General features: G+C 44.4%; 1 protein-coding gene across 2 annotated transcripts in view; it reads left to right on the plus strand.

The window, feature by feature from the left end:
- The window catches only part of LOC134609810 (mitogen-activated protein kinase 14), a 406,182-nt gene that overhangs the window by 357,749 nt on the left and 23,030 nt on the right, over window positions 1-25,403 (plus strand). For both annotated transcript variants that reach the window (XM_063453192.1, XM_063453193.1), the window contains exons 10-11: window positions 16,342-16,420; window positions 16,664-16,837. In XM_063453192.1, the coding sequence (XP_063309262.1) occupies window positions 16,342-16,420; window positions 16,664-16,837 (253 nt within the window). The remainder of the gene's footprint in view (window positions 1-16,341; window positions 16,421-16,663; window positions 16,838-25,403) is intronic.

Here is a 25,403-nt window from a genome sequence, read left to right on the forward strand (position 1 = left end):
ATTGCAGGGTTAAGGTCAATATCTGGACCCGCAATAACCGGCTCAGGTGCTTTCAGTCTGTCCATTCTCTGACTGATGTTGCTAATGGATGCCAGGATGGATGACATAGTGGCTTGCAGCCCTGCCAAGGTTTCATTCACATTGTCCTGTGAACTGGTTCCTTGTTGAGGGTTAGCGGAGTTTGTCATCATAATCCTGGACCGTTCATCTTTCCTTGCAGTGGCTGTATATGGAACCCCCCTGCATCTTAGTTCGGCAGCTATTTTTGGAATTGTCCATGACCTCAATGAACATGGGCTGTCTTGATTTTCTCCCGTTGTGGGGGCCATCATTGAGGTGGGTGGCCTAGCGGGTGTGCTGGGTGGGGAGATGTCTTCTCCAATGTCGGAGGCGTGAGACATGCTATATAGAATGACAAAAGTTTGTAGCGAATTGTTAGTGACTTATAGTAGCGAAAGATGGCAGGTGAGGCCCTGTTACTAGTCAATTGACTGAGGCTCTATCTACGCATTGGATGTATGTCTGAGCCACCGAAACGTTGTGGTGGGGAGGAGGTACTCTTATTTTTTGTATTTTGTATTTTTTTTTATGGTAATTATGTACTGGACATGACTGGTGAGGTGGTTGAGTACCGTGAAATCTAACTATGAGTTGGACCGATGGGTGAATACCTCTACGTAGAGGATGGTTGGCGTTTTTCTGGGAAATGTTACACGCTTATCTTAAGTGGAGCCATTCCTATCCCTGACGATTATTCCCGTGCCTGAGTCGTATCGTATGAATGCTTTGCTTTATACGTACCTGACGAGTATGTCTTTAGGGGTATTGTTGTACAGGTATATGCTTGGTTTGTTTGGCCTGGTGTGAGAACTAAGCGTTTGGGTCTGTTTAATTCTTCTTGAATAAGAGATTATGCAGTGCTGTAAAATTCACTGCCGATGCATATTGACTGATTTCGCTCGGGGATGAAATTACCTACAAGCAGGGCCGCCATCAGAAATGTTGGGGCCCCTGACAAAGCACAAGGTCTGAGAGTGTGTTAGTGTGTAGCAGATGCAGAGTGTGTGTTAGTGTAGCGGATGCAGAGTGTGTGTTAGTGTAGCGGATGCAGAGTGTGTGTTAGTGTAGCGGATGCAGAGTGTGTGTTAGTGTAGCGGATGCAGAGTGTGTGTTAGTGTAGCGGATGCAGAGTGTGTGTTAGTGTAGCGGATGCAGAGTGTGTGTTAGTGTAGCGGATGCAGAGTGTGTGTTAGTGTAGCGGATGCAGAGTGTGTGTTAGTGTAGCGGATGCAGAGTGTGTGTTAGTGTAGCGGATGCAGAGTGTGTGTTAGTGTAGCGGATGCAGAGTGTGTGTTAGTGTAGCGGATGCAGAGTGTGTGTTAGTGTAGCGGATGCAGAGTGTGTGTTAGTGTAGCGGATGCAGAGTGTGTGTTAGTGTAGCGGATGCAGAGTGTGTGTTAGTGTAGCGGATGCAGAGTGTGTGTTAGTGTAGCGGATGCAGAGTGTGTGTTAGTGTAGCGGATGCAGAGCGTGTGTTAGTGTAGCGGATGCAGAGCGTGTGTTAGTGTAGCGGATGCAGAGTGTGTGTTAGTGTAGCGCAGGGGTAGGCAACCTACGGCACTAGTGCCATGCACGGCACTCAAGGTGTCTTTGCACGGCACTCAAGGCTGCTAGAGGCTCTGGCCTATCAAGAGTCCCAGGAAACTTCAGATATCTGCTAATACGAAAAGGACAATCCTCAATTTATGCATTGCAGCACATAGAGTAAGTGAACTCAGGTCCCTTCCTCCCAGCACTTGTGAATAGAAATCCACACTGTGGTAGAGCAGCCCACAGCGGATATTGCAGCTCATGCCCTTCACCTGTACCTGGCCAGCCTGTTCCCCACTGGAACCTAGGGAAGCCACCCATACTGCTAGATATACACAGAAATGCACAATAACCCTCCCCTCATATAAATAATATGAACAGCCCACAAACAAACATCCACACAATCCGCACAAACGTAACCCGTTAACAATCCACATACATGCACACAACCCCACATGCAGCCTCTCACATGCAATACCCCACACATACACACACTACCAAACACACAATGTGACACATCCATCCACACACACAATTCCACAAGCAGCCCCAATACACAGCCCACATTCATATGTATCATACATGATACCACAAACTACTCCTGAACATATACAATATAATAGCTCATATCCGCACAAATACAAATATACAAAGCAATTACAGTATAAATAACAAAAGCAAAATACTGCAGCATACAGACCTCAATTTAAAAAAATAGGACATCACAATCCTATATCGGCACAGTGCTGCTAAAAGGTTGCCTACCCCTGGTGTAGCGGATGCAGAGTGTGTGTTAGTGTAGCGGATGCAGAGTGTGTGTTAGTGTAGCGGATGCAGAGTGTGTGTTAGTGTAGCGGATGCAGAGTGTCTGTTAGTGTAGCGGATGCAGAGTGGCTGTTAGTGTAGCGGATGCAGAGTGGCTGTTAGTGTAGCGGATGCAGAGTGGCTGTTAGTGTAGCGGATGCAGAGTGGCTGTTAGTGTAGCGGATGCAGAGTGGCTGTTAGTGTAGCGGATGCAGAGTGGCTGTTAGTGTAGCGGATGCAGAGTGGCTGTTAGTGTAGCGGATGCAGAGTGGCTGTTAGTGTAGCGGATGCAGAGTGGCTGTTAGTGTAGCGGATGCAGAGTGGCTGTTAGTGTAGCGGATGCAGAGTGGCTGTTAGTGTAGCGGATGCAGAGTGGCTGTTAGTGTAGCAGATGCAGAGTGGCTGTTAGTGTAGCGGATGCAGAGTGGCTGTTAGTGTAGCGGATGCAGAGTGGCTGTTAGTGTAGCGGATGCAGAGTGGCTGTTAGTGTAGCGGATGCAGAGTGGCTGTTAGTGTAGCGGATGCAGAGTGGCTGTTAGTGTAGCGGATGCAGAGTGGCTGTTAGTGTAGCGGATGCAGAGTGGCTGTTAGTGTAGCGGATGCAGAGTGGCTGTTAGTGTAGCGGATGCAGAGTGGCTGTTAGTGTAGCGGATGCAGAGTGTGTGTTAGTGTAGCGGATGCAGAGTGGCTGTTAGTGTAGCGGATGCAGAGTGGCTGTTAGTGTAGCGGATGCAGAGTGGCTGTTAGTGTAGCGGATGCAGAGTGGCTGTTAGTGTAGCGGATGCAGAGTGGCTGTTAGTGTAGCGGATGCAGAGTGGCTGTTAGTGTAGCGGATGCAGAGTGGCTGTTAGTGTAGCGGATGCAGAGTGGCTGTTAGTGTAGCGGATGCAGAGTGGCTGTTAGTGTAGCGGATGCAGAGTGGCTGTTAGTGTAGCGGATGCAGAGTGGCTGTTAGTGTAGCGGATGCAGAGTGGCTGTTAGTGTAGCGGATGCAGAGTGGCTGTTAGTGTAGCGGATGCAGAGTGGCTGTTAGTGTAGCGGATGCAGAGTGGCTGTTAGTGTAGCGGATGCAGAGTGGCTGTTAGTGTAGCGGATGCAGAGTGGCTGTTAGTGTAGCGGATGCAGAGTGGCTGTTAGTGTAGCGGATGCAGAGTGGCTGTTAGTGTAGCGGATGCAGAGTGGCTGTTAGTGTAGCGGATGCAGAGTGGCTGTTAGTGTAGCGGATGCAGAGTGGCTGTTAGTGTAGCGGATGCAGAGTGGCTGTTAGTGTAGCGGATGCAGAGTGGCTGTTAGTGTAGCGGATGCAGAGTGGCTGTTAGTGTAGCGGATGCAGAGTGGCTGTTAGTGTAGCGGATGCAGAGTGGCTGTTAGTGTAGCGGATGCAGAGTGGCTGTTAGTGTAGCGGATGCAGAGTGGCTGTTAGTGTAGCGGATGCAGAGTGGCTGTTAGTGTAGCGGATGCAGAGTGGCTGTTAGTGTAGCGGATGCAGAGTGGCTGTTAGTGTAGCGGATGCAGAGTGGCTGTTAGTGTAGCGGATGCAGAGTGGCTGTTAGTGTAGCGGATGCAGAGTGGCTGTTAGTGTAGCGGATGCAGAGTGGCTGTTAGTGTAGCGGATGCAGAGTGGCTGTTAGTGTAGCGGATGCAGAGTGGCTGTTAGTGTAGCGGATGCAGAGTGGCTGTTAGTGTAGCGGATGCAGAGTGGCTGTTAGTGTAGCGGATGCAGAGTGGCTGTTAGTGTAGCGGATGCAGAGTGGCTGTTAGTGTAGCGGATGCAGAGTGGCTGTTAGTGTAGCGGATGCAGAGTGGCTGTTAGTGTAGCGGATGCAGAGTGGCTGTTAGTGTAGCGGATGCAGAGTGGCTGTTAGTGTAGCGGATGCAGAGTGGCTGTTAGTGTAGCGGATGCAGAGTGGCTGTTAGTGTAGCGGATGCAGAGTGTGTGTTAGTGTAGCGGATGCAGAGTGTGTGTTAGTGTAGCGGATGCAGAGTGGCTGTTAGTGTAGCGGATGCAGAGTGTGTGTTAGTGTAGCGGATGCAGAGTGGCTGTTAGTGTAGCGGATGCAGAGTGGCTGTTAGTGTAGCGGATGCAGAGTGGCTGTTAGTGTAGCGGATGCAGAGTGGCTGTTAGTGTAGCGGATGCAGAGTGGCTGTTAGTGTAGCGGATGCAGAGTGGCTGTTAGTGTAGCGGATGCAGAGTGGCTGTTAGTGTAGCGGATGCAGAGTGGCTGTTAGTGTAGCGGATGCAGAGTGGCTGTTAGTGTAGCGGATGCAGAGTGGCTGTTAGTGTAGCGGATGCAGAGTGGCTGTTAGTGTAGCGGATGCAGAGTGGCTGTTAGTGTAGCGGATGCAGAGTGGGTGTTGTAATAGTGTATGCAGTGTGTGTTGTATTAGTGTATGCAGTGTGTGTTGTATTAGTGTATGCAGTGTGTGTTGTATTAGTGTATGCAGTGTGTGTTGTATTAGTGTATGCAGAGTGTGTGTTGTATTAGTGTATGCAGAGTGTGTGTTGTGTTAGTGTATGCAGAGTGTGTGTTGTGTTAGTGTATGCAGAGTGTGTGTTGTGTTAGTGTATGCAGAGTGTGTGTTGTGTTAGTGTATGCAGAGTGTGTGTTGTGTTAGTGTATGCACTGTGTGTGTTGTGTTAGTGTATGCACTGTGTGTGTTGTGTTAGTGTATGCACTGTGTGTGTTGTGTTAGTGTATGCACTGTGTGTGTTGTGTTAGTGTATGCAGTGTGTGTGTTGTGTTAGTGTATGCCGTGTGTGTGTAAATGTGCAATCTGGGGAGGGGGGCATGAAGGGCATTTTCCCATTATTATTTTATTAAATGTAAATGTTTCTCCCCCCTCCCTGCTTACCTGTGTCCAGGGAGGGGGGAGATTCCATCCCTGGTGGTCCGGTGGCATTGGGGGGACCCCGGCTCCCTGTTACCGCAGAGGGGGCCCAGGCAGCACACAGCTTCTCCTCTCTTCTAATAACTCTCCCGAGACCCGCGGAGCGTTGCCATGGTAACCGGGTCTCGCAAGAGTTATTAGAAGAGAGGAGAAGAGAAGAGGAGAAGCTGTGTGCTGCCTGGGCCCCCTCTGTGGTAACAGGGAGCCGGGGGCCCGCGGCTGCACACATAGATAGCGATATTCACTATCTATGTGTGCAGAGAAAGAAAGTGGGGCCCGGGTTTGCCAGAGCAGTCCAGGCCCCCCTGATGGCGGCCCTGCCTACAAGGACATGATAACACATATGTAATATGCTCGTTTGGCTATCGGTGTCTATTTGTTTGTTTATTGGGTTCTATACTAGGTCAGATTGCTTGTTGTGCCAACCCGCCTGAGATAGCCTATGAATAACATACCGTATTTTACCGACAATCCCTTGTACTGGGATGCTTGTTTGCTGTATTTGAGAGCAAAATCCGAATTCCTACAAGGACATGACCATACTGTTTAACTTACTTCCTAACTATGTATTTGATGTTCTACATATCCGTAAGTGCCATTAACAACATAATTTCAGTAAGACCTTGTTATAATACAACATGCTGAACATTTATGTTATATGTGCCTCTTTAAGGTTTTAAAGGCCATATGATGTAGGGAACGTTTGAATGATATATTGTAACCTTGTGGCTTAACAACTGAATGCACTGAATGAATGGGACAGATGAATGGATACCCCTGGTTAAGCTGATATATCTAATGAACAGTATTTAACGAAATGTTTTAAACCAAATTACTTTAACACGAAATGACTTTTAAACGAAAGGACTATTTAAACGTAATGACTTTTAAACAAAATGATTTCCAACAAAAGACTTTTAAACGAAGTGGTTTTAACCGAAATGATTTATAAACAAAATGACTTTTAAACAACATGACTTTTTAACAGACATGACTTTCAAACTACATTTTATACTCGAGTATAAGCCGACCCGAATATTAGCCAAGGCCCCTAATTTTACCACAAAAAACTGGGAAAACTTATTGACTAGAGTATAAGCCTAGGGTGGAAAATGCAGCAGCTACTGGTACATTTCTAAATAAAATTAGATCCCAAAAAATTACATTAATTGAATATTTATTTACATTGTGTGTATATAATGAATGCAGTGTATGTGTTTGTGCATTGTGTGTATATAATGAATGCAGAGTGTGTGTGTGTTTGTGTGTAGCGTGTGGTTATAATGAATGCAGAGTGTGTGTGTTTTTGTGTAACGTGTGTATATAATGAATGCAGAATGTGTGTGTTTGTGTGAATGCAGTGTGTGTGTATATAATGAATGCAGTGTGTGTGTGTACATAATGCAGAGTGTGTGTGTGTGTGTATATATATATATATATATATAATGCAGAGTGTGTGTTTGTATGAATGCAGTGTGTATGAATGCAGTGTGTGTTTGTTTGTATGAATGGTGTGTGTGTGTGTATATAATGCAGAGTGTGTGTTTGTATGAATGCAGTGTGTGTTTGTTTGTATGAATGCAGTGTGTGTATATAATGCAGTGTGTGTTTGTATGAATGCAGTGTGTGTGTTTGTGTTGTGTGTTTAAACTGGGTGGGGGGAGGGAATATTTATTATTTTTATATTTTAGTTTAGTTCTTCTAAAATCAAAATAATAATGCCAAAAATAAATCAGATTATGTAGCTTTTAATACCAATAATATGGTACAGTACTAAGGGATGAAAACACTCTCCCATTAGAGGACGTTAATAAAATGCTTACAGAGATTTCCTGGCATTAACAGACTGTAAAAGCAAAGTGCTGGACAGCATTTAAAACCCAGAATTCTGCAATTGTACACCTTGCATAGCTAGAAGATTTGCTAGAAGATTTTGCAAAACAAGCGTTAACCCTGCCAGCTGGATTTTATATATATTTTAAATATTATTTAAATATTTTAATTATTTTGATTTCATTTTTTTACTTTGTTTTTGTTTTTTTGTCCCCCCTCCCTGCTTGTTGCCTGGCCAGGGAGGGGGCTATGTGAATCCCTGGTGGTCCAGTGGATGGGCTGTGCAGTGGGGGGCCAGAGCAAGCTGTTACCTATGTAGCAGCTCCGGTCAACTTCCTGTCAGCTCCGTGCAGCTCCTCCGTTCAGCTCACAGTGTAAGTCTCGTGGTGTGCGTGCCGCGCGGAGCGTTGGCAACGCTCTGACGGCCGCGGGTCTCGCAAGACTTACACTGGGAGCTGAATGGAGCTGACAGGGAGCTGGCCAGAGCTGCTACATAGGTAAGTAACTGCTTGCGCCGGGCTTATAATGAGCCCGGCGGTCGTGGTCTGTATTATGGCAATGTATACAGACTCGAGTGGCCTTTTTTAGCACAAAAAAATGTGCCGAAAAAGTCGGCATATACTCGAGTATATACGGTACCGTCTTTTAAACGAAAAGCCTCTTGACGAAATGACTTTAGACTAAATGACTTTAGACTAAATGACTTTAGACTAAATGACTTAAGACTAAATGACTTAAGACTAAATGACTTAAGACTAAATGACTTAAGACTAAATGACTTAAGACTAAATGACTTAAGACGAAATGACTTTAGACGAAATGACTTTAGACGAAATGACTTTAGACGAAATGACTTTAGACAAAATGACTTTAGACAAAATGACTTTAGACGAAATGACTTTAGACGAAATGACTTTAGACAAAATGACTTTAACACGAAATGACTTTAACACGAAATGACTTTAACACGAAATGACTTACACGAAATGACTTACACGAAATGACTTACACGAAATGACTTACACGAAATGACTTATTAAACGAAATGGATAAAAACGAATACGTCTGCACGAAAGGGGTTACATGAATAGTCTTATAAGAATGCTGTAACAAAATGATATACACGAAATAGTTCCTGCAACTTGATTTAACCGAAATGATAGGTCTGAACCATGTGAAATAACTGCAATATTTAAACGAACGGCATTCGAAAGGATTAACTAAATGCAAAGCAAACGAACGGAGTTAGCCAAACAGCATAATAAAGCTAAACGGTGGGAGCCAATCCCCGCATTTGTTAGGCCCGAACGTGGGAACGCCGTGAACGGGTTCCCACGTGTATATACATGATTGTACGAAGAACGGGAACCGGTTAGGAGGCTCTGCAAGTGGATGGACCCCCAAATGAAGCTTCAAGCTGGGTTAGGTGAGCTGTAAGCCGGGTCAGAGGCTGAAGATGAGTCTGTGGCTGCTTCGGGAGCAAAAGAGGGCCGGAAAACGTGAAGTGTTTCTGCCAACCGTCACTCAAACAGTAACAAGCGCTGTCAGCAAGGTATGGAGATAAGTTGAGAGTTTATATAGGCCGGTTGCAACCCTTCCCACAACTACAGGCTCCGCCTTCCCGTGTGTGTGTATATATATATATATATATATACATATATATATATATGAAACATGGGGGATGGTTGCACTCACCTGAACATGCTTAAATGGGGTGCTGCTGGGGGCCATATTATACAATAAACAATACACAAGATCCAGCGCCCTCGCCTATCTACTAAACAGCAACTTCAATGTTGACAGATTTTATTCGTTTTTAAAAGTAAAAGTGCAGTTTTTGTGTAAGAAAATGCTAAAAAACAAATAAAAACGCTAACTTTGGCCAGCATTTGTGACCAAGTGGCTACTACAAAAGACTGGACATACCCCATTTTGAATACCGTGGTTTGTCTACTTTTACAAATGGTATGCCATGATGGGGTTAATTTTCATTCCTGGGCTGCTATACGGTCTCAAGGGCAACAAAGGCCCAGCAAACATGGAAAAGGGGAAATCCCCTACGTTTGACCCCTGTAAGTTTGCAAAAACCCATAAGACCTGTACATTGGGGGCACTGTTGTCCTCGGGAGATGTTGCTGAGAATCCATGCCTAAAGTACAATGTGAGAGAAAAGTTTGACAACGACTGGTGGAAGAATTAATGCATGGAAAATTTTAAAATACCACCATTTGAAATACCCTAGGGCAGTGATGGCGAACCTATAGCACGCGTGCCATAGGTGGCACGCCGGGCCCTCTCTGTCGGCACGCGGCCGTAGGTTCGGCATCACTGCAGAGTAGGCAGGGGGGAGGGATCGAGAAAGCAGCTCTCCTGTCCACCCGCGAGCTGTGTGGAGCGTTGCCGCGCGTTACCATGGTAACGCTACACACAGCATCGCGCGGGAGGACAGGAGAGCTGCAGGCTCCTGTCCTAGATACTTACCACCACTGGACCACCAGGGATGGCTGTGTTCCCCCCCTCCCCTTCACCAAAGGTAAGATGAAGGGGAAGGGGGGGATTCAGTATGCTTTTAAAAATAAATAAATAATGTTTTTAATGTATCTTAAACCCCCCCCAACAGAACACCCCTACCCACCCCCCCAACAGAACACCCCTACCCACCCCCCCAACAGAACACCCCTACCCACCCCCCCAACAGAACACCCCTACCCACCCCCCCAACAGAGCACCCATACCCACCCCCCCAACAGAGCACCCATACCCACCCCCCCAACAGAGCACCCCTACCCACCCCCGCCAACAGAGCACCCCTACCCACCCCCCCAACAGAGCACCCCGACCCACCCCCCCCAACAGAGCACCCCGACCCACCCCCCAAACAGAGCACCCCGACCCACCCGCCAAACAGAACACCCCTACCCACCCCCCCAACAGAACACCCCTACCCACCCCCCCACAGAGCACCCCTACCCACCCCCCCAACAGAGCACCCCTACCCACCCCCCCAACAGAGCACCCCTACCCACCCCCCAACAGAGCACCCCTACCCACCCCCCAACAGAGCACCCCTACCAACCCTGCCAACAGAACACCCCTACCCACCCCCCAACAGAGCACCCCTACCGCCCCCAACAGAACACCCCTACCCACCCCCCCAACAGAGCACCCCTCCAACAGAGCACCCCTACCCACCCCCTCAACAGAACACCCCTACCCCCCCACAGAGCACCCCTACCCCCCACACACAGCACCCCTACCCCCAACACCCCTACGCCCCAACACCCCTACCCACACACATACAGCACCCCTACGCCCCCCCCACACACACACACACAGCACCCCTACCCCCCAACAGAACACCCCTACCCACCCCCCCAACAGAACACCACTACCAACCCCCCCAACAGAACACCCCTACCCACCCCCCCAACAGAGCTCCCCTACCCACCCCCCCAACAAAGCACCCCTACCCCCCCACAGAAGACCCCAACACCCCTAACCACCAAACAGCACCCCTACCCCAACACAGCCCCCCTACCCCAATACAGCATCCCTACCCCCACACACAGTACCCCTACCCCCCCACACACACACAGCACCCCTACCCCCCCAAACACACAGCACCCCTACCCCCCAAACACACACGCACAGCACCCCTACCCCCCAAACACACACACACAGCACCCCTACCCCCCAAACACACACACAGCACCCCTACCCCCCACACACACAGCACCCCTACCCCCACACACAGCACCCCTACCCCCACACACAGCACCCCTACCCCCACACACAGCACCCCTACCCCCCCACACACAAACACACACAGCACCCCTACCCCCCCCCCACACACACACACACACAGCACCCCTACCCCCCCAAACACACAGCACCCCTACCCTACCCCCCCAAACACACAGCACCCCTACCCTACCCCCCCAAACACACAGCACCCCTACCCTACCCCCCACACACACACATAGCACCCCTACCCCCACACACATACTGCACCTCTAGCCCCCCCACACACACACTGCACCTCTAGCCCCCCACACACACACTGCACCTCTAGCCCCCCCCACGCACACACCGCACCCCTACCCCCCTCACCACACAGCACCGCTACCCCCTCTCACACACAAACACATACACTGCCCCCTTCAGTGCAGTATATGTGTGTGTATTCAGCAGTGTGTGTGTGTGTTTGTATTTAACGGACTGTGTGTGTATTTAGCAGTCTGTGTATGGATGTATTAAGCAGTCGGTGTGTAAATGTGTTCAGGTGTGTGTATGCATTGCATTTGTTGGAGATACTAATAAATATATGCTTAATTTTATCTATTAATATCATTATTTAAAATTTGTATAATTTAACTCTCTGTTGTGTCTTCTAAAACAAAAGATGTTAACTAGTTCGGACAACTGTACGAGTTGTTTTTTCTGAACTTAAATCTCAGTATTCAGATTTAATTGCCATGTTGGCACTTTGAGGGAAAAAAAGTTGACATGTATTGCGGTTTGGGCACTCGGGCTCAAAAAGGTTCACCATCACTGCCCTAGGGTATTTCAAATGGTGATATTCTCACACTTTCCATGCACTAATACTACCACCAGTCTTTGTCAAACTTTTGGGTAGTCATTTTCTTTGTGTTACTTTTCTCTCACATTGTACTTTAGACATGGATTCTCAATTCCTGTTATGTGTTACTGACAAAGAACACCCCAATATGTGTTCAGCAACATCTCCTGAGTACAAAAGTATGTACTTTTATGGTTTTATGCAAACTTACAGGGGTCAAATGTAGGGCATTTACCCTTTTCTACGATTGCACATTGAAATTTGCCAGATTGGTTTGTTGGGCTTATGTTACCTTTGAGACTGTATGGCAGCCCAGGAATTAAAATTAACCCCATCATGGCATACCATTTGTAGAAGTAGACCACCCACGGTATTCAAAATGGAGTATGTGCAGTCTTTTTTAGTAGTCACAAACCTTGGCCAGAATTGGCATTTATATTTGTTTTTTTTACATTGTTCACACATAAGCTGTGATTTCACTGATATTATCAGTATAATACATTTTACTGCTCTAAAACACTCCTATTTGTGTAGAGTAATGTCTCACAAGTACAACAGTATCCCTCAAGTACAGATTTTATGGTGTTTTGGAAAGTTACTGGGTCAACATAAGATTTGCCAATTTCTGTTTTTGTAAATTGCTATGTTGCCTTTGAGACGGTATGGCAGCCCAGAAAGGAAAATTAACCCCACCATGACATACCATTTGAAAAAATTGACAACCCAGGGTATTTAAAATGGGGTATGTCCAGTCTTTGGTAGTAGCCACTTAGCCACAAACACTTGCCAAAGTTAGCGTTCATATTTGTTTTTTGCATTTTTTTTACACAAAAATTGCACTTTTACTGGTGATTTCATCGTCATGATAAGTTTTACTGCTTAAAACACTTATATTTGTGTTCAGTGACGCCTCCCGAGTATAACAATAACTCCCATGTACAGGGTTTATGGTGTTTTGGAAAGTTTCAGGGTCAGTATAGGGCTTGCCCAATTCAGTTTGCCAGATTGGTTTGCTGGGTCTATGTTGCCTTTTGAGACCATATGGTATCCCAGGAATGTGAATTAACCTCATCATGGCATACCTTTTTTAAATGTAGACAACCCAGGGTATTCAAAATGGGGTAATTAAATAATACATCAACGACAGGTTGATAAGTAAGCATGGTGGGAACCTAGAAAAATAAAGGACCTTATGTATAATGAGTACATACCTAGGCCAAACAAAATGATTAAGGATAAGAGATACCTGATTTAGCTGAATCTAGATATGAGTTCCCACTGTGCGTCTTTCTACTAGAATGACCTGAAGTCATGTGTAAGAAAGAATAGCCTAAGTAATTAAACGCCAAAACATGTAAATCACATCTCTAGCTTACTAGCCAGATGCAAATGATGAAATCTACTATGCGCCTAAGATGAAGGTGTGGGTTATATTAATTTAAGTAAAACAGATCAAAGAGGCCTGAATACGTATAATTGCGTAATTAGGGGTTCTGGGTTCTTGGGAGTGTGCCAAGAGAGGGACCATATAGGGAGGACTTGCGTGGGCATAGCGAGGCAGTGTGGAATAGTAAAATGTGATATGAAAGGGTTGAAGTTTCCCCTCGTAAGCAGGAAAATGTTGTATGTAAATGCCCAAATGGTGGGACCGAAAATGGATCGTAGTGGTTTTCCCAAGGAGGGCTGAATGTAACCGTTTCGAGTGAAGGCTTATGAGGGCCATGTGTAGAGGTATCGTAGCACAAATCTGAGAGTGCCCAATGTAAGTCCTGAGCTGCAGGATGGAAAAAAATAGGGGGGTATGGATGTATGGAACGAACAAATGGGGAATAAACATATCAAGGCTGCAAGAGTTGTGTAGAGGCCAAGAATGATGCCTTTGCTGTTTGAACCGGTCCATATGTAGTGGTAGGGAGAATTGTCATGAATACCAGGGGATCTATGTATTTATAATGTCATTCTAAATGTATTTTGATTTAAATATATATGTATATTAATATCAAAATACAGTTGGAACAAATTTATAACGGTATATAATTTTTTTTTTATTTTATTATTTTTTTTCGATGTAGTTATTTTTTTTATATATATATATGTATATATATATATATAATTAACATTCTAAGTGTATTTTAATATTAATATATATATTAAAATACACTTAGAGTAATGGATTGTGTATGCGTATATAAAAGTACTTAAATCATATATATGTATTATATATATAATCTAAATACTTTTATTAACTTTATTAAACTTTTTAATAACTTTCATTGACTTTGTAAACTTTTTTGCAGGCATGAAGGGGACAGTCTGATAGCTCAGGTAGACCCCATGCAGGCACTGCACAAGCTGGCTACTTGTATGTATATATATATATATATATATAATTAACATTCTAAGTGTATTTTAATATTAATATATATATTAAAATACACTTAGAGTAATGGATTGTGTATGCGTATATAAAAGTACTTAAATCATATATATGTATTATATATATAATCTAAATACTTTTATTAACTTTATTAAACTTTTTAATAACTTTCATTGACTTTGTAAACTTTTTTGCAGGCATGAAGGGGACAGTCTGATAGCTCAGGTAGACCCCATGCAGGCACTGCACAAGCTGGCTACTCCCCGTGATCACGGGGGGGGGGGGGGGGGGCGGGCGGGCGATCAGCCGCAGGGGGCATGTCAGGCATCAAGTGGGGGATTGTCAGCGATCAGGTAAGTGTAAATGTCCCGCGGACATACCAGGTACATTCAAGGTTGCTAACAACCGTTTTTTGTCGGACGTACCTGGTACGTCAGCGGCCGTAAAGGGGTTAAGGATCAAGACTTGTGTCTTGTGGGTTAAACCAGAGTGGATAGCGAGGTAGTGTCTCATTTTTCTTATGGGAGTAGTGCTAAACAGGCTGGACAAAGCCTAGGTTCCTAAACTAGTGCTGCTAAGAAAAAAAACTGGGTGATTGCTGCATTGGTCAGAAATTAAATGAAACCGAAAAAAAAAAGCATATACAACAGTGATTAGTCGCTTCTTAACCCCTTAAGGACCAAACTTCTGGAATAAAAGGGAATCATGACATGTCAGGCACGTCATGTGTCCTTAAGGGGTTAAAGGGAAACTCCAGTGTCAGGAAAACGATCCGTTTTCCTGGCACTGGAGGGTCCCTCTCCCTCCCACCCCCCAATCCCCGGTTACTGAAGGGGTGAAAACCCCTTCAGTGACTTACCTGAGGCAGCGGCGACGCTCCTCCTCTTCATTGCGTCGGCCGGTGGGCGAGACTGATCTCGCCCACCGGCCGAGGGGACCTAATGCGCATGCGCGGCAATGCCACGCATGCGCATTACGTCTCCCCATAGGAAAGCATTGAAAAATCATTTCAATGCTTTCCTATGGGGCTTTGAGCGACGCTGGAGGTCCTCACACAGCGTGAGGACGTCCAGCGATGCTCTAGCACAGGTTTCCTGTGCTAGAACCCAGGAAGTGACCTCTAGTGGCTGTCTAATAGACAGCCACTAGAGGTGGAGTTAACCCTGCAATGTAATTATTGCAGTTTATAAAAAAACTGCAATAATTACAGTTGCAGGGTTAAGAGTAGTGGGAGTTGGCACCCAGACCACTCCAATGAGCAGAAGTGGTCTGGGTGCCTAGAGTGTCCCTTTAAATGCACAGGATTTAACAGCGCCCGCCATCATAGCAGAGGGGCAGAGCTTTTAGTCTTTTCCACTGCTGGGGTAGCCGGAAGAGTCAGATGCCTGTGTTGGCGGGAGGTCTTCAGCCAATATGTTCAAAGCTCTCGGCATAAGACAGTGGATCATCGATGAGGAGAGAGTAGGTAGGGATTTGCCCTGAGGCGACCCCCTCCTCTCCGGCACCGCCGCGATCCTTTCCACTGTAGTAGGTTTCTGCTGTGGCCGCCTCTCCCAGTCGACAGGCCAACGCTCCCAGTAGGCCACAGTGCCAAACCACGATGTCCGATGACAAAGCCGGTATTTTTGGGAGCCATAGTGTCCCCTTTAGTAAGAGTGAGTGCTCTGCTGAATTCTGAGCTGTTTGTGGTGATTCAAGTGCTCTTTTAGGCAAGTTAGAATTCTTTCAAGCAGGAGCTCCTGGAGAACACGTCTGGCCTGCTTGAGAGTCAGGCCACGCCCCTTGATGTTATTTTTTTAATCCACATTCAATATCAGAAGTAACAAACCTCAGATTCCACATTTAAGCCCACTGAGTGAAGTGTGTTTAATTTGAATATCCACCTCATTTCTTGCTCTACTAGTTTCCTATCAGTCTTCTATTCAGCCTTTCTTCTCCTACAAACTCCAATTATTTAGAATCTCTGTTAAATTTATTTATACAATGCAAGGATGTTCTTTAATACCTCTTCTGATACATCGGATATTTTCCTCTATATGAGTATGCATTTGTTTTGTGGTCTTGCCCATAAATAATAATATTTGTATGGCATGTTATTAACAGCATTTTTCCTACCTATAGATGTAGTACTAACCTACTTAATTATTTTTATTGTCTAGTAATTGTTTTTGCAATCAATATTGTTTTCATTGTTGCTATTTTTTTATTTTTTTTATCTGTTATATAATTTAATTCTAAATCTGCATCTTACATTTCTCTCCACTATCAGGCTCGAAATTACATCCAGTCTCTGCCATACATGCCCAAGATGAATTTTGAGGATGTTTTTCTGGGTGCCAATCCTCAAGGTTTGTCAAGTTAATTTACATATTATGTAATCCGTCGTTTATTTATTTTAAATTAAGCCACCTATTAATGCTTTAATCAATTTACCATTAATCACTTGTTTTAATTTTTATATTTAAAATACATCTTTCTCTAATTTACATAATTATTGTCATCTTGTTTGTTTAATTTTTTTCTTAATTCCTTTGTAATAAAAATATGTGGATGTTCAAACCTTTTTTTTTTCTCCCACTCTTTCTCCACAGCTGTTGACTTGCTGGAGAAAATGCTTGTTCTAGACACAGACAGGCGAATTACGGCAGCTGAGGCACTAGCACACTCATACTTTGCACAATATCATGATCCAGATGATGAGCCTGTAGCTGAGCCATATGACCAGAGCTTTGAGAGCCGTGAGCTGGACATAGAGGAATGGAAGAGTGAGTGTGTTTTGTTGGTTTTGTTTTATGCCCCTCTGTCAAAATTCATATTTTTGTTAATCTTGATTCAGGGACTTATGACATGGAACTTTGTGATGATGAATTTTGCAAATGTATAGGTGACTATATTTGTATTAGTCTTTTTATGAATATGTTTATATATTATGGTCATCTAAGTAATGTTATGTCTGCTTTGAGAAAAGTGAGCTGTTACATGAGCCTGTGTGAGTTCTCTATTACTTAATATTTACTTAATATTTAACTTGGGATGGGGAGTTTGCCCCCGGTGTTTATCTTTTTTTATGAATTACCCTTTACCTTTATTTCCCCATAAACTTTTTCACAACTTATATAAACAATATTTGAAAAGAAAAGCTACTAAACCTTAAAGTGGGGGTGACTCACAATTGTTAAGAACTTAAACAAATCAAGATAAGGCAAACAAACTTTGCAGATAAAATTTTTTATATATTATTGCAACAAATATTTAAAAACTAAGAGTATATCCGCAGGCAGTGCACCAAATCCTATTACTGCAACCAATTGCATGTCCTTCTTGGAATGGTATATGCCAGACCGTGTTTATTAAATAACTTCTGCTTAGGTGCCCCGATAAGGTAAATCCTGGGTATTCAAGTCACTGACAAGTCCCAGCAACAATATATATATAGAAACATAGAATGTGACGGCAGATAAGAACCATTCGGCCCATCTAGTCTGCCCAGTTTTCTAAATACTTTCATTAGTCCCTGGCCTTATCTTACAGTTAGGATAGCCTTATGCCTATCCCACGCATGCTTAAACTCCTTTACTGTGTTAACATCTACCACTTCAGCTGGAAGGCTATTCCATGCATCCACTACCCTCTCAGTAAAGTAATACTTCCTGATATTATTTTTAAACCTTTGTCCCTCTAATTTAAGACTATGTCCTCTTGTTGTGGTAGTTTTTCTTATTTTAAATATAGGTCATGTGTTGACCTTACTGTGTTGATTCCCTTTATGTATTTAAATGTTTCTATCATATCCCCCCTGTCTCGTCTTTCCTCCAAGCTATACATGTTAAGATCCTTTAACCTTTCCTGGTAAGTTTTATCCTGCAATCCATGAACCAGTTTAGTAGCCCTTCTTTGAACTCTCTCTAAAGTATCAATATCCTTCTGAAGTTAGGGTCTCCAGTACTGTGTACAGTACTCCAAGTGAGGTCTCACCAGTGTTCTGTACAATGGCATGAGCACTTCCCTCTTTCTACTGCTAATACCTCTCCCTATACAACCAAGCATTCTGCTAGCATTTCCTGCTGCTCTATTACATTGTCTGCCTACATCCCTTAATCCCTTTCCTCAGATGTTGAGATTAGGACTCAATCAAATATTATGTACTCTGCCCTTGGGTTTTTACATCCATGATGCATTATCTTGCACGTATCCACATTAAATGTCAGTTGCAACAACTCTGACCATTTTTCTAGTTTACCTAAATCATTTGCCATTTGGCTTATCCCTCCTGGAACATCAACCCTGTTACATATCTTCGTATCACCCGCAAAAAGACACACCTTACCATCAAGACCTTCTGCAATATCACTAATAAAAATATTAAAGAGAATGGGTCCAAGTACAGATCCCTGAGGTACCCCACTGGTGACAAGCCCAAGCTTCGAATATACTCCATTGACTACAACCCTCTGTTGCCTGTCACTCAGCCACTGCCTTACCCATTCGACAATATTGGAATCCAAACTCAAAGATTGCAGTTTATTGATAAGCCTTCTATGTGCAACAGTGTCAAAAGCCTTACTGAAATCTAAGTAAGCAATGTCTACTGCACCACCCTGATCTATAATTTTAGTTACCCAATCAAAAAAATCAATAAGATTAGTTTGGCATGATCTCCCTGAAGTAAACCCATGTTGTCTCTGATCTTGAAATCCATGTGTTTTTAGATGTTCAACAATCCTATCCTTTAACATGGTTTCCATCACTTTCCCCACTACTGAAGTAAGGCTTACTGGCCTATAGTTGCCCGACTCCTCCCTATTACCTTTCTTGTGAATGAGCACAACATTCGCTAACTTCCAATCTTCTGGGACTACTCCTGTTAACAATGATTGGTTAAATAAATCTGTTAATGGTTTTGCTAGTACACCACTAAGCTCTTTTAATAGCTTTGGGTGTATTCCATCAGGTCCCATTGACTTATTTGTCTTTACTTTTGACAGTTGAAATAGAACCTCTTCCTCTGTAAACTCACGCGTAATAAATGACTAATTTATCCTTTTTCTTAACTGAGGTCCCTCTCCTTCAATTTCATCTGTAAATATATATATATATATATATATACATAATACTATTGAGTGCTGAGTGCAGTGGTCAAGTATTAAAATAGCAGATCTGTGGAAGTAATTCTCTCAATAACTGCCCATTGCATATCAGTCAACATGTTTTGTTCTAAGACTAATTCACAGAGCCATATGTATAGGGCTAATCATGCTAATCACTGATACAAAGTTAAATTGATCCATTACACTGTTTTACTTAAAGGCACATAGATATATTACTTAGTTTCACTTAAAGGAACATAGATGCATTTTATAATTGTTACAATTTCTAAATGTAAGGCAACAGGTGTAACAATACCCTTATTCAGTCTGCTCCTGTCTGTGCTGCCCAATCCGCCAATAGCTTATGGTACTCAATGTTTTCAATTCATATCTGCAATAGAGGCAGCTTTGCTAGTATTTTCCATCTTCTAAATAATAATTGCTTCTACCTCAAATATCGTGACTCATCACCATATTCCACCTGGCTTACTTTCAGCCTTTATTTGTGTATAACAGACTCTAAGTCTGTTTGTGTTTGTGTGTCTGAGTTTCTTGTGTACTCCACAGCAGTTTGTGTAGTAGGCAAGAGGCATAACAGATATCAGTTATAATAGCATACATTCAGCCGTATGTTGCAGAGAGTATTCTATCCCAGTTCTGATCCAGGCTCCATGGGAGTTTTCTCTGCTGGGTTTGAGGAAAGTATGCTCAACAGACACACGTTTAAAACCACCTGCCTAATGTGTAGGTCCCCCTTTTGCTGCCAAAACAGCTCTTATGCATCAAGGCATGGACTCCACAAGACCACTGAACATGTCCTGTGGTATCTGGCATCAATACAGTAGCAGCAGAGCTGCAAGTTGTGAGGTGGTGCCCCCGTGTATTGGATTTGTTGCTCAAGCACATTCCACAATCTGATTAACATCTGGGGAATTTGGAGGCCAAGGTAACACCATAAACACGTTGTCATGTTCTTTAACCCATTAAGGACCAAACTTCTGGAATAAAAGGGAATCATGACATGTCACACATGACATGTGTCCTTAAGGGGTTATTAAACCTGTCCTGAAAAAATGTATCAGTGTGGCAAGGTGCATTATCCTGGTGAAAGAGGCTACTGCCATCAGGGAATATCATTGCTATGAAGGGGTCTACGTCATCTGCAACAATCTCTAGTTAGGTGGTATGTGTGAAACTAACATGCACTTGAATGCCAGGACCCTTGGTTTTTCAGCAGAACATTGCCCAGAGCATAACACTACCTCCACCGGCCTGCCTTCTTCCCCAGGTAAACTACGCCCACACACATGGCCATCCACCTGATCTAAAAGAAAGCATAATTCATCAGATCAGGCAACCTTCTTCTTCCATTGCTCTATAATCCAGGTCTGGTGCTCACATCCCCATTGAAGCCACTTTCATTGGTGGACAAGGGTCATCATGGGCACTCTGACCAGTCTCCAGCTACGTAGCCGTATACGTAGCAAACTGCAATGCTCTCTGTCTTCTGACTCTTTTCTGTCCTTGCCATCATTAAGTTTTTCAGCAATTTGAACTACAGTAGCTCTTTGGACTAGACAGCTAGTCTTCACTCCCCACATGGCTCATTATTATTATTATTATTATTTTTGAAAAAAAATTCTATCTAGAAGATATTGCTATCACAAAAGCTCCCATTTGCAGTTCTCAAAACAAGAAAAGTTTGTCTGCAGAGATAACATACAGCAAACATTTTATAAATGATGTCTTTAAAGGACCCTATAGTGCCAGGAAAACATACTCGTTTTCCTGGCACTATAGGGCCCTGAGTGTGCCCCCACCCTCAGGGTCCCACTCCTGTGGCGCTGAAGGGGGAGGAAGGGGTTAATCCCTTACCTTTTTTCTAGCGCCGGACTCCCTCGGCGCTGGGACTCTCCTCCCTCTTCTGACGTCCCTGGCTGAATGCGTGCATTCAGCCAGTCCATAGTACAGCATTCTTAATGCTTTCCTATGGACGCTGGCGTCTTCTAACTGTGAAAATCACAGTGAGACGCGTGGAAGCGCCTCTAGCGGCTGTCAATGAGACGGCCACTAGAGGCTGGATTAACCCATAGGTAAACATTGCAGTTTCTGTGTTTACAGCAGAAAAGGTTAATCCTAGATGGACCTGGCACCCAGACCACTTCATTAAACTGAAGTGGTCTGGGTGCCTATAGTGGTCCTTTAACATTAACATTTTGTTGAATCTCTGGGAAGAAACTCAAATTTTATATGTTAAGTGGGCAGATTATTACCCAAATTTCATTTTTTAAGATAAACATAACTTGTGGGCTCAGCATCCCATAATTGGAAGACTCTTATGCCCGACTGAAGTGAACTCTACACAGAGTAATCCTACGGTATACCTGCAACACTCTCGGTAGTGTTGGTGTCAGACTGGGTAGAGATTACAGAAGTTTCTCTACCCCAATCTGCAGGTCGGCCACGCTACAAGGAAGAGAGCGATGCGCTGGCACAGGGGGGTCGACCAGAAAAAAAAACACACAGAAGGGAGGCTGGGGTGGTGACAAAAACACAGAAGAGAGGCTGTGGGTTGACAAAGACACAGAGAAGGGAGGCTATATGATGGCAAATACAAACAGAAGGGGGACTGAGGTGACAAAGACACACAGAATGGAGGCTGTCGGGTGACAAAAACACAGAAGGGAGGCTGGGGGGATGACCCAGACACACAGAAGGGAGGCTGGGATTGGTGACAAAGTCACACAGAAGGGAAGCTGGGGTGGTGACAGAAACTCAAAAGAGAGGCGGTGAGTTGACAAAGACACAAAGATTGGAGGCTGGGGGATGAGAAGAAAGGCAGGTGAGATTATATATAGATTATTGCATAGTCATGCATTTTCAGATAAGGAACTCACAACCGTTTCTGAATTTATAAATGGGGTTGAGTAAGGGATAACATTAAATGAAAAGGACTTGGGAATTAACTAGGCAAAAGTAAAGTAATGTCAGTTGGCCATTGAACAAAAAAAAAACAGTAAGACCTTTTGTATGCATAATAAGGAGCATTCATGTAATCAATATATAACTGTCTCTTTCGAAAACAATGGTAAGAGTTCCCAAACTTTATTATGCAGTGCAATTTTGGCACCAGTTTTAAAGAATGATATTACAGAAGTAGAAAAACTGGAGAGTCAAGCTACCAAATGAATAAGGGGACAGAAAGTCTTGTGTTGTGAAGAAAAGCTGGAACAACTGCATTTGCTTTCTTATTAGAAATTACAAGAATTCCCAAAAGGAAAAAAGTTGCAAACAGGCCAGAGACAATGGGATACAGAAATACACTATGAACGATAAATCAAGATGAATTCTGGGATTCAGAGGGTTAGGAGTAGGGTTAGGGTAGGGGTACCTCTACCCCTAAACCTAACCCAACACTAACCCTACTCCTAACCCAACCCTAACTCTACCCTAACCCAACCCTTACCCTCTCCTAACCCAACCCTAACCATACTCCTAACCATAACCCTATACTTACCCTAAGTCCCGAATTTCGGAAGGGCCGAGCCGAAGTCCCGAATTGCCGAATTTCGGAGTGCCGAAACACATTTTTTTGCCCAATCACATCCATATTTAACACAGAGAATGTCCCAATGTTGGTAAAGATAAAATATATAGGGATCTATAAAAGATAAATAAACCAGTACATAGTGTAACCTGTTAAAATAGTAACAACGTAAAAACAGATGTATGGTTACACCCGTACCAGGCTCTATATTGTCAGCGTCAAGGTGCCAATAGTGGCTTGGATAGTTGTCCACAGGCAAGCAGAGATGGTTTCCAATGTATTTATTTGAAAAAAAAAAAAAAAAAAGTATAAAAACAGGACAAATACATAAGCAGTGTGTAAAAACAATATACACTACCACAATGAAGTCCTTATAAAATTATACAGCAAACTCCTTCCTTTTATATGTATAGCTGGTTTCCGGTCACGTGCACATGTCGAGCCAGCGTCAATATGATGTCACTTCCGGGTTCATATTGATTGTGTGTCTCTGCTACAGGAAGTTCTTAAGCGTCCATATTGCAAATGGGCAATTCAGCCCACAAACAGAATAATGAGGTGTGAAGTGTTCTGTGGACTCATAAATACTTAAATTAAAAACTGACAATGACATATATACACACACACACACGTGATATTTTTAATAACTACAGCCACCCTCCTGTTAGCTTACATTGTGTGTCCAGGAGGGTGGCTTGGAGCCCTGCTGGTGTGAGTGAGGGGTCTGGAGCTCTTCGTGCTCCTCTCCCCTCACGACTGCGGGGTCTACCGGAGAGGACCCTCTCCAAGACCCTATGCTTACCATCTTACAGCCCCTGCTTCCTGAAATACCTGACCACTAATGGCATATAGAGCGAGCACATACGGCCCTACGAATGAGGAGAGCAGATCAATACTCACCGAGAGATGTGATGATCCGGCTCCGCCACTTTCCAACTAAGGAACCCCTCATGAAGAAGAGCAGAGATGGGCCTGAAGGCTCGGAACTCACCCTGTACCAAGACTTGGCAACCGTCACTCTGCAGAGGCGACGTGAATGGAAGCCCATTACAGATGCAATACGCAGGGCTGGCCTACAATCTGCCTGGGGATACCCCTTTAAACTGCTCATGTTTAAAGATGAACACACGCACATGCTTTCACCGGGCGGAGAACCAGCACACCTGTTCCAGAGCCTTGGCCTTCCGCCACCGCTGAACCTTCCTGGCCTGCAGGCTGCGGTTGAGGAGCTTGCCCATCTCCCGAGAGAGTGCCTGGAAGTCAGAGACCGGATCGCATGAACGACTGCGGTATTGTAAGGGGACACTTGGGAATGGTTACTCCATACCACTGCAATGATAGGGTTGATGAGGGGCCACGGGGCTGGGACGGGACTCACTGTACTGGGGTCTATTTATATATCCAAGGCCCCCTGGGGGATCAGCTTGCATCAACAACTTAATATTTTGAGCCCCAGCACCTACATCAAAATGGGGAGAATGGTGGGAACCATTGTTTTTTCGCTTTTTCTTGCAGGTGGGGGACGGGAATTAATCTCATCCCTATGGCACATGTTACCAGACTCACTGGGACACATTTTCACAAGTACAAATGTTTTTGACATTTTGCTAAACATGGAGTCACACATAATACTGGCAGTCACATATTATACTGGCCTTGGTCAACAAGTAACGTCTCAGCATTCATTTTTACCCATCGTGCTTTGTAGGTTGGAGGGCAGAAATATCTCCGTATGTGGGGTGTGCACATCCCCGAGATCTTAGGTCTTGGGGTGGGGGGTTCCAGGGGCAATGGAACCCTAGCTATAAGCAGTGTAGTCTGGTGGGTGCAAGGCACCTTTTTGTAACCTCAGTTAAGTCACAGGTGTCCGTACAGGTGCAAAGTTAAGAAAAATACAGTGGTGAATTGTATAATATGCATAGAGCATGTAAATCTGGGAGTGTGGGGCACCTGGTGCACAGTAGTGCTTGGGACCCACCAGATCTTGGACATGGTTCAGGGTTTACTGGGGGGACTGCCAGATCAGTGGTGAGGATATCTTGCTGTTTGAGGCAATTGGTCAATAGCAGTGGGTATGTGGCTAGGTTGCATTGTGTCAGGATGTGTGTCCTTGGCCACTCTCCACATTAGCAGCGGGTAGGAACCTATGAAGTTAGGTAGCCAGTTGAGCTTACTCAGTTTACTTGCATTCTTACTGGATTTTCTAGCTGGCCTCAGGGTGTGTTAACTAGAATTAGTAACAACTAGTATCTAAGTGCTTGGGGGTTGAACTTGAGAGAACTTGGGGGTTAACGGAGAGGAAGAGGGAGAATGAGACTCTGACTTATTGTCGTTTCTTGTTGCGCTTCTCGCTGGCTTAGTGCTTATCCGCTGTTCCAGTCTCAGGTGGGCCCTGGGGAGAGGTCAGTCGGTATCTCAAGGGAACCTGTATGGTCTGACATCTGGGGGGCATTTTAGGGTAACGTGCCCGGTCTGCCTGCCCATTTGGACCAAATGAGTTCAAACCTCTCAGCTATTCTCTGTGAGATTTGTTCATATTGCTGAGTGCGGTTCAGCTTTTCAATAACTAGCGCGATTTCTGGTTGTTTGGTCGATTTCCACAATGCAGTATTTTGCTGCGTTTGTGATGTGGATGAATAGTGCTGCTTTATGATTTGTAAGTTTGTTTGGTAGAAGATGAAGTAGGTAACTCTCTCC

Source organism: Pelobates fuscus, chromosome 1 (assembly GCF_036172605.1).
Source record: "Pelobates fuscus isolate aPelFus1 chromosome 1, aPelFus1.pri, whole genome shotgun sequence".
Taxonomy (NCBI): Eukaryota; Metazoa; Chordata; class Amphibia; order Anura; family Pelobatidae; genus Pelobates; species Pelobates fuscus.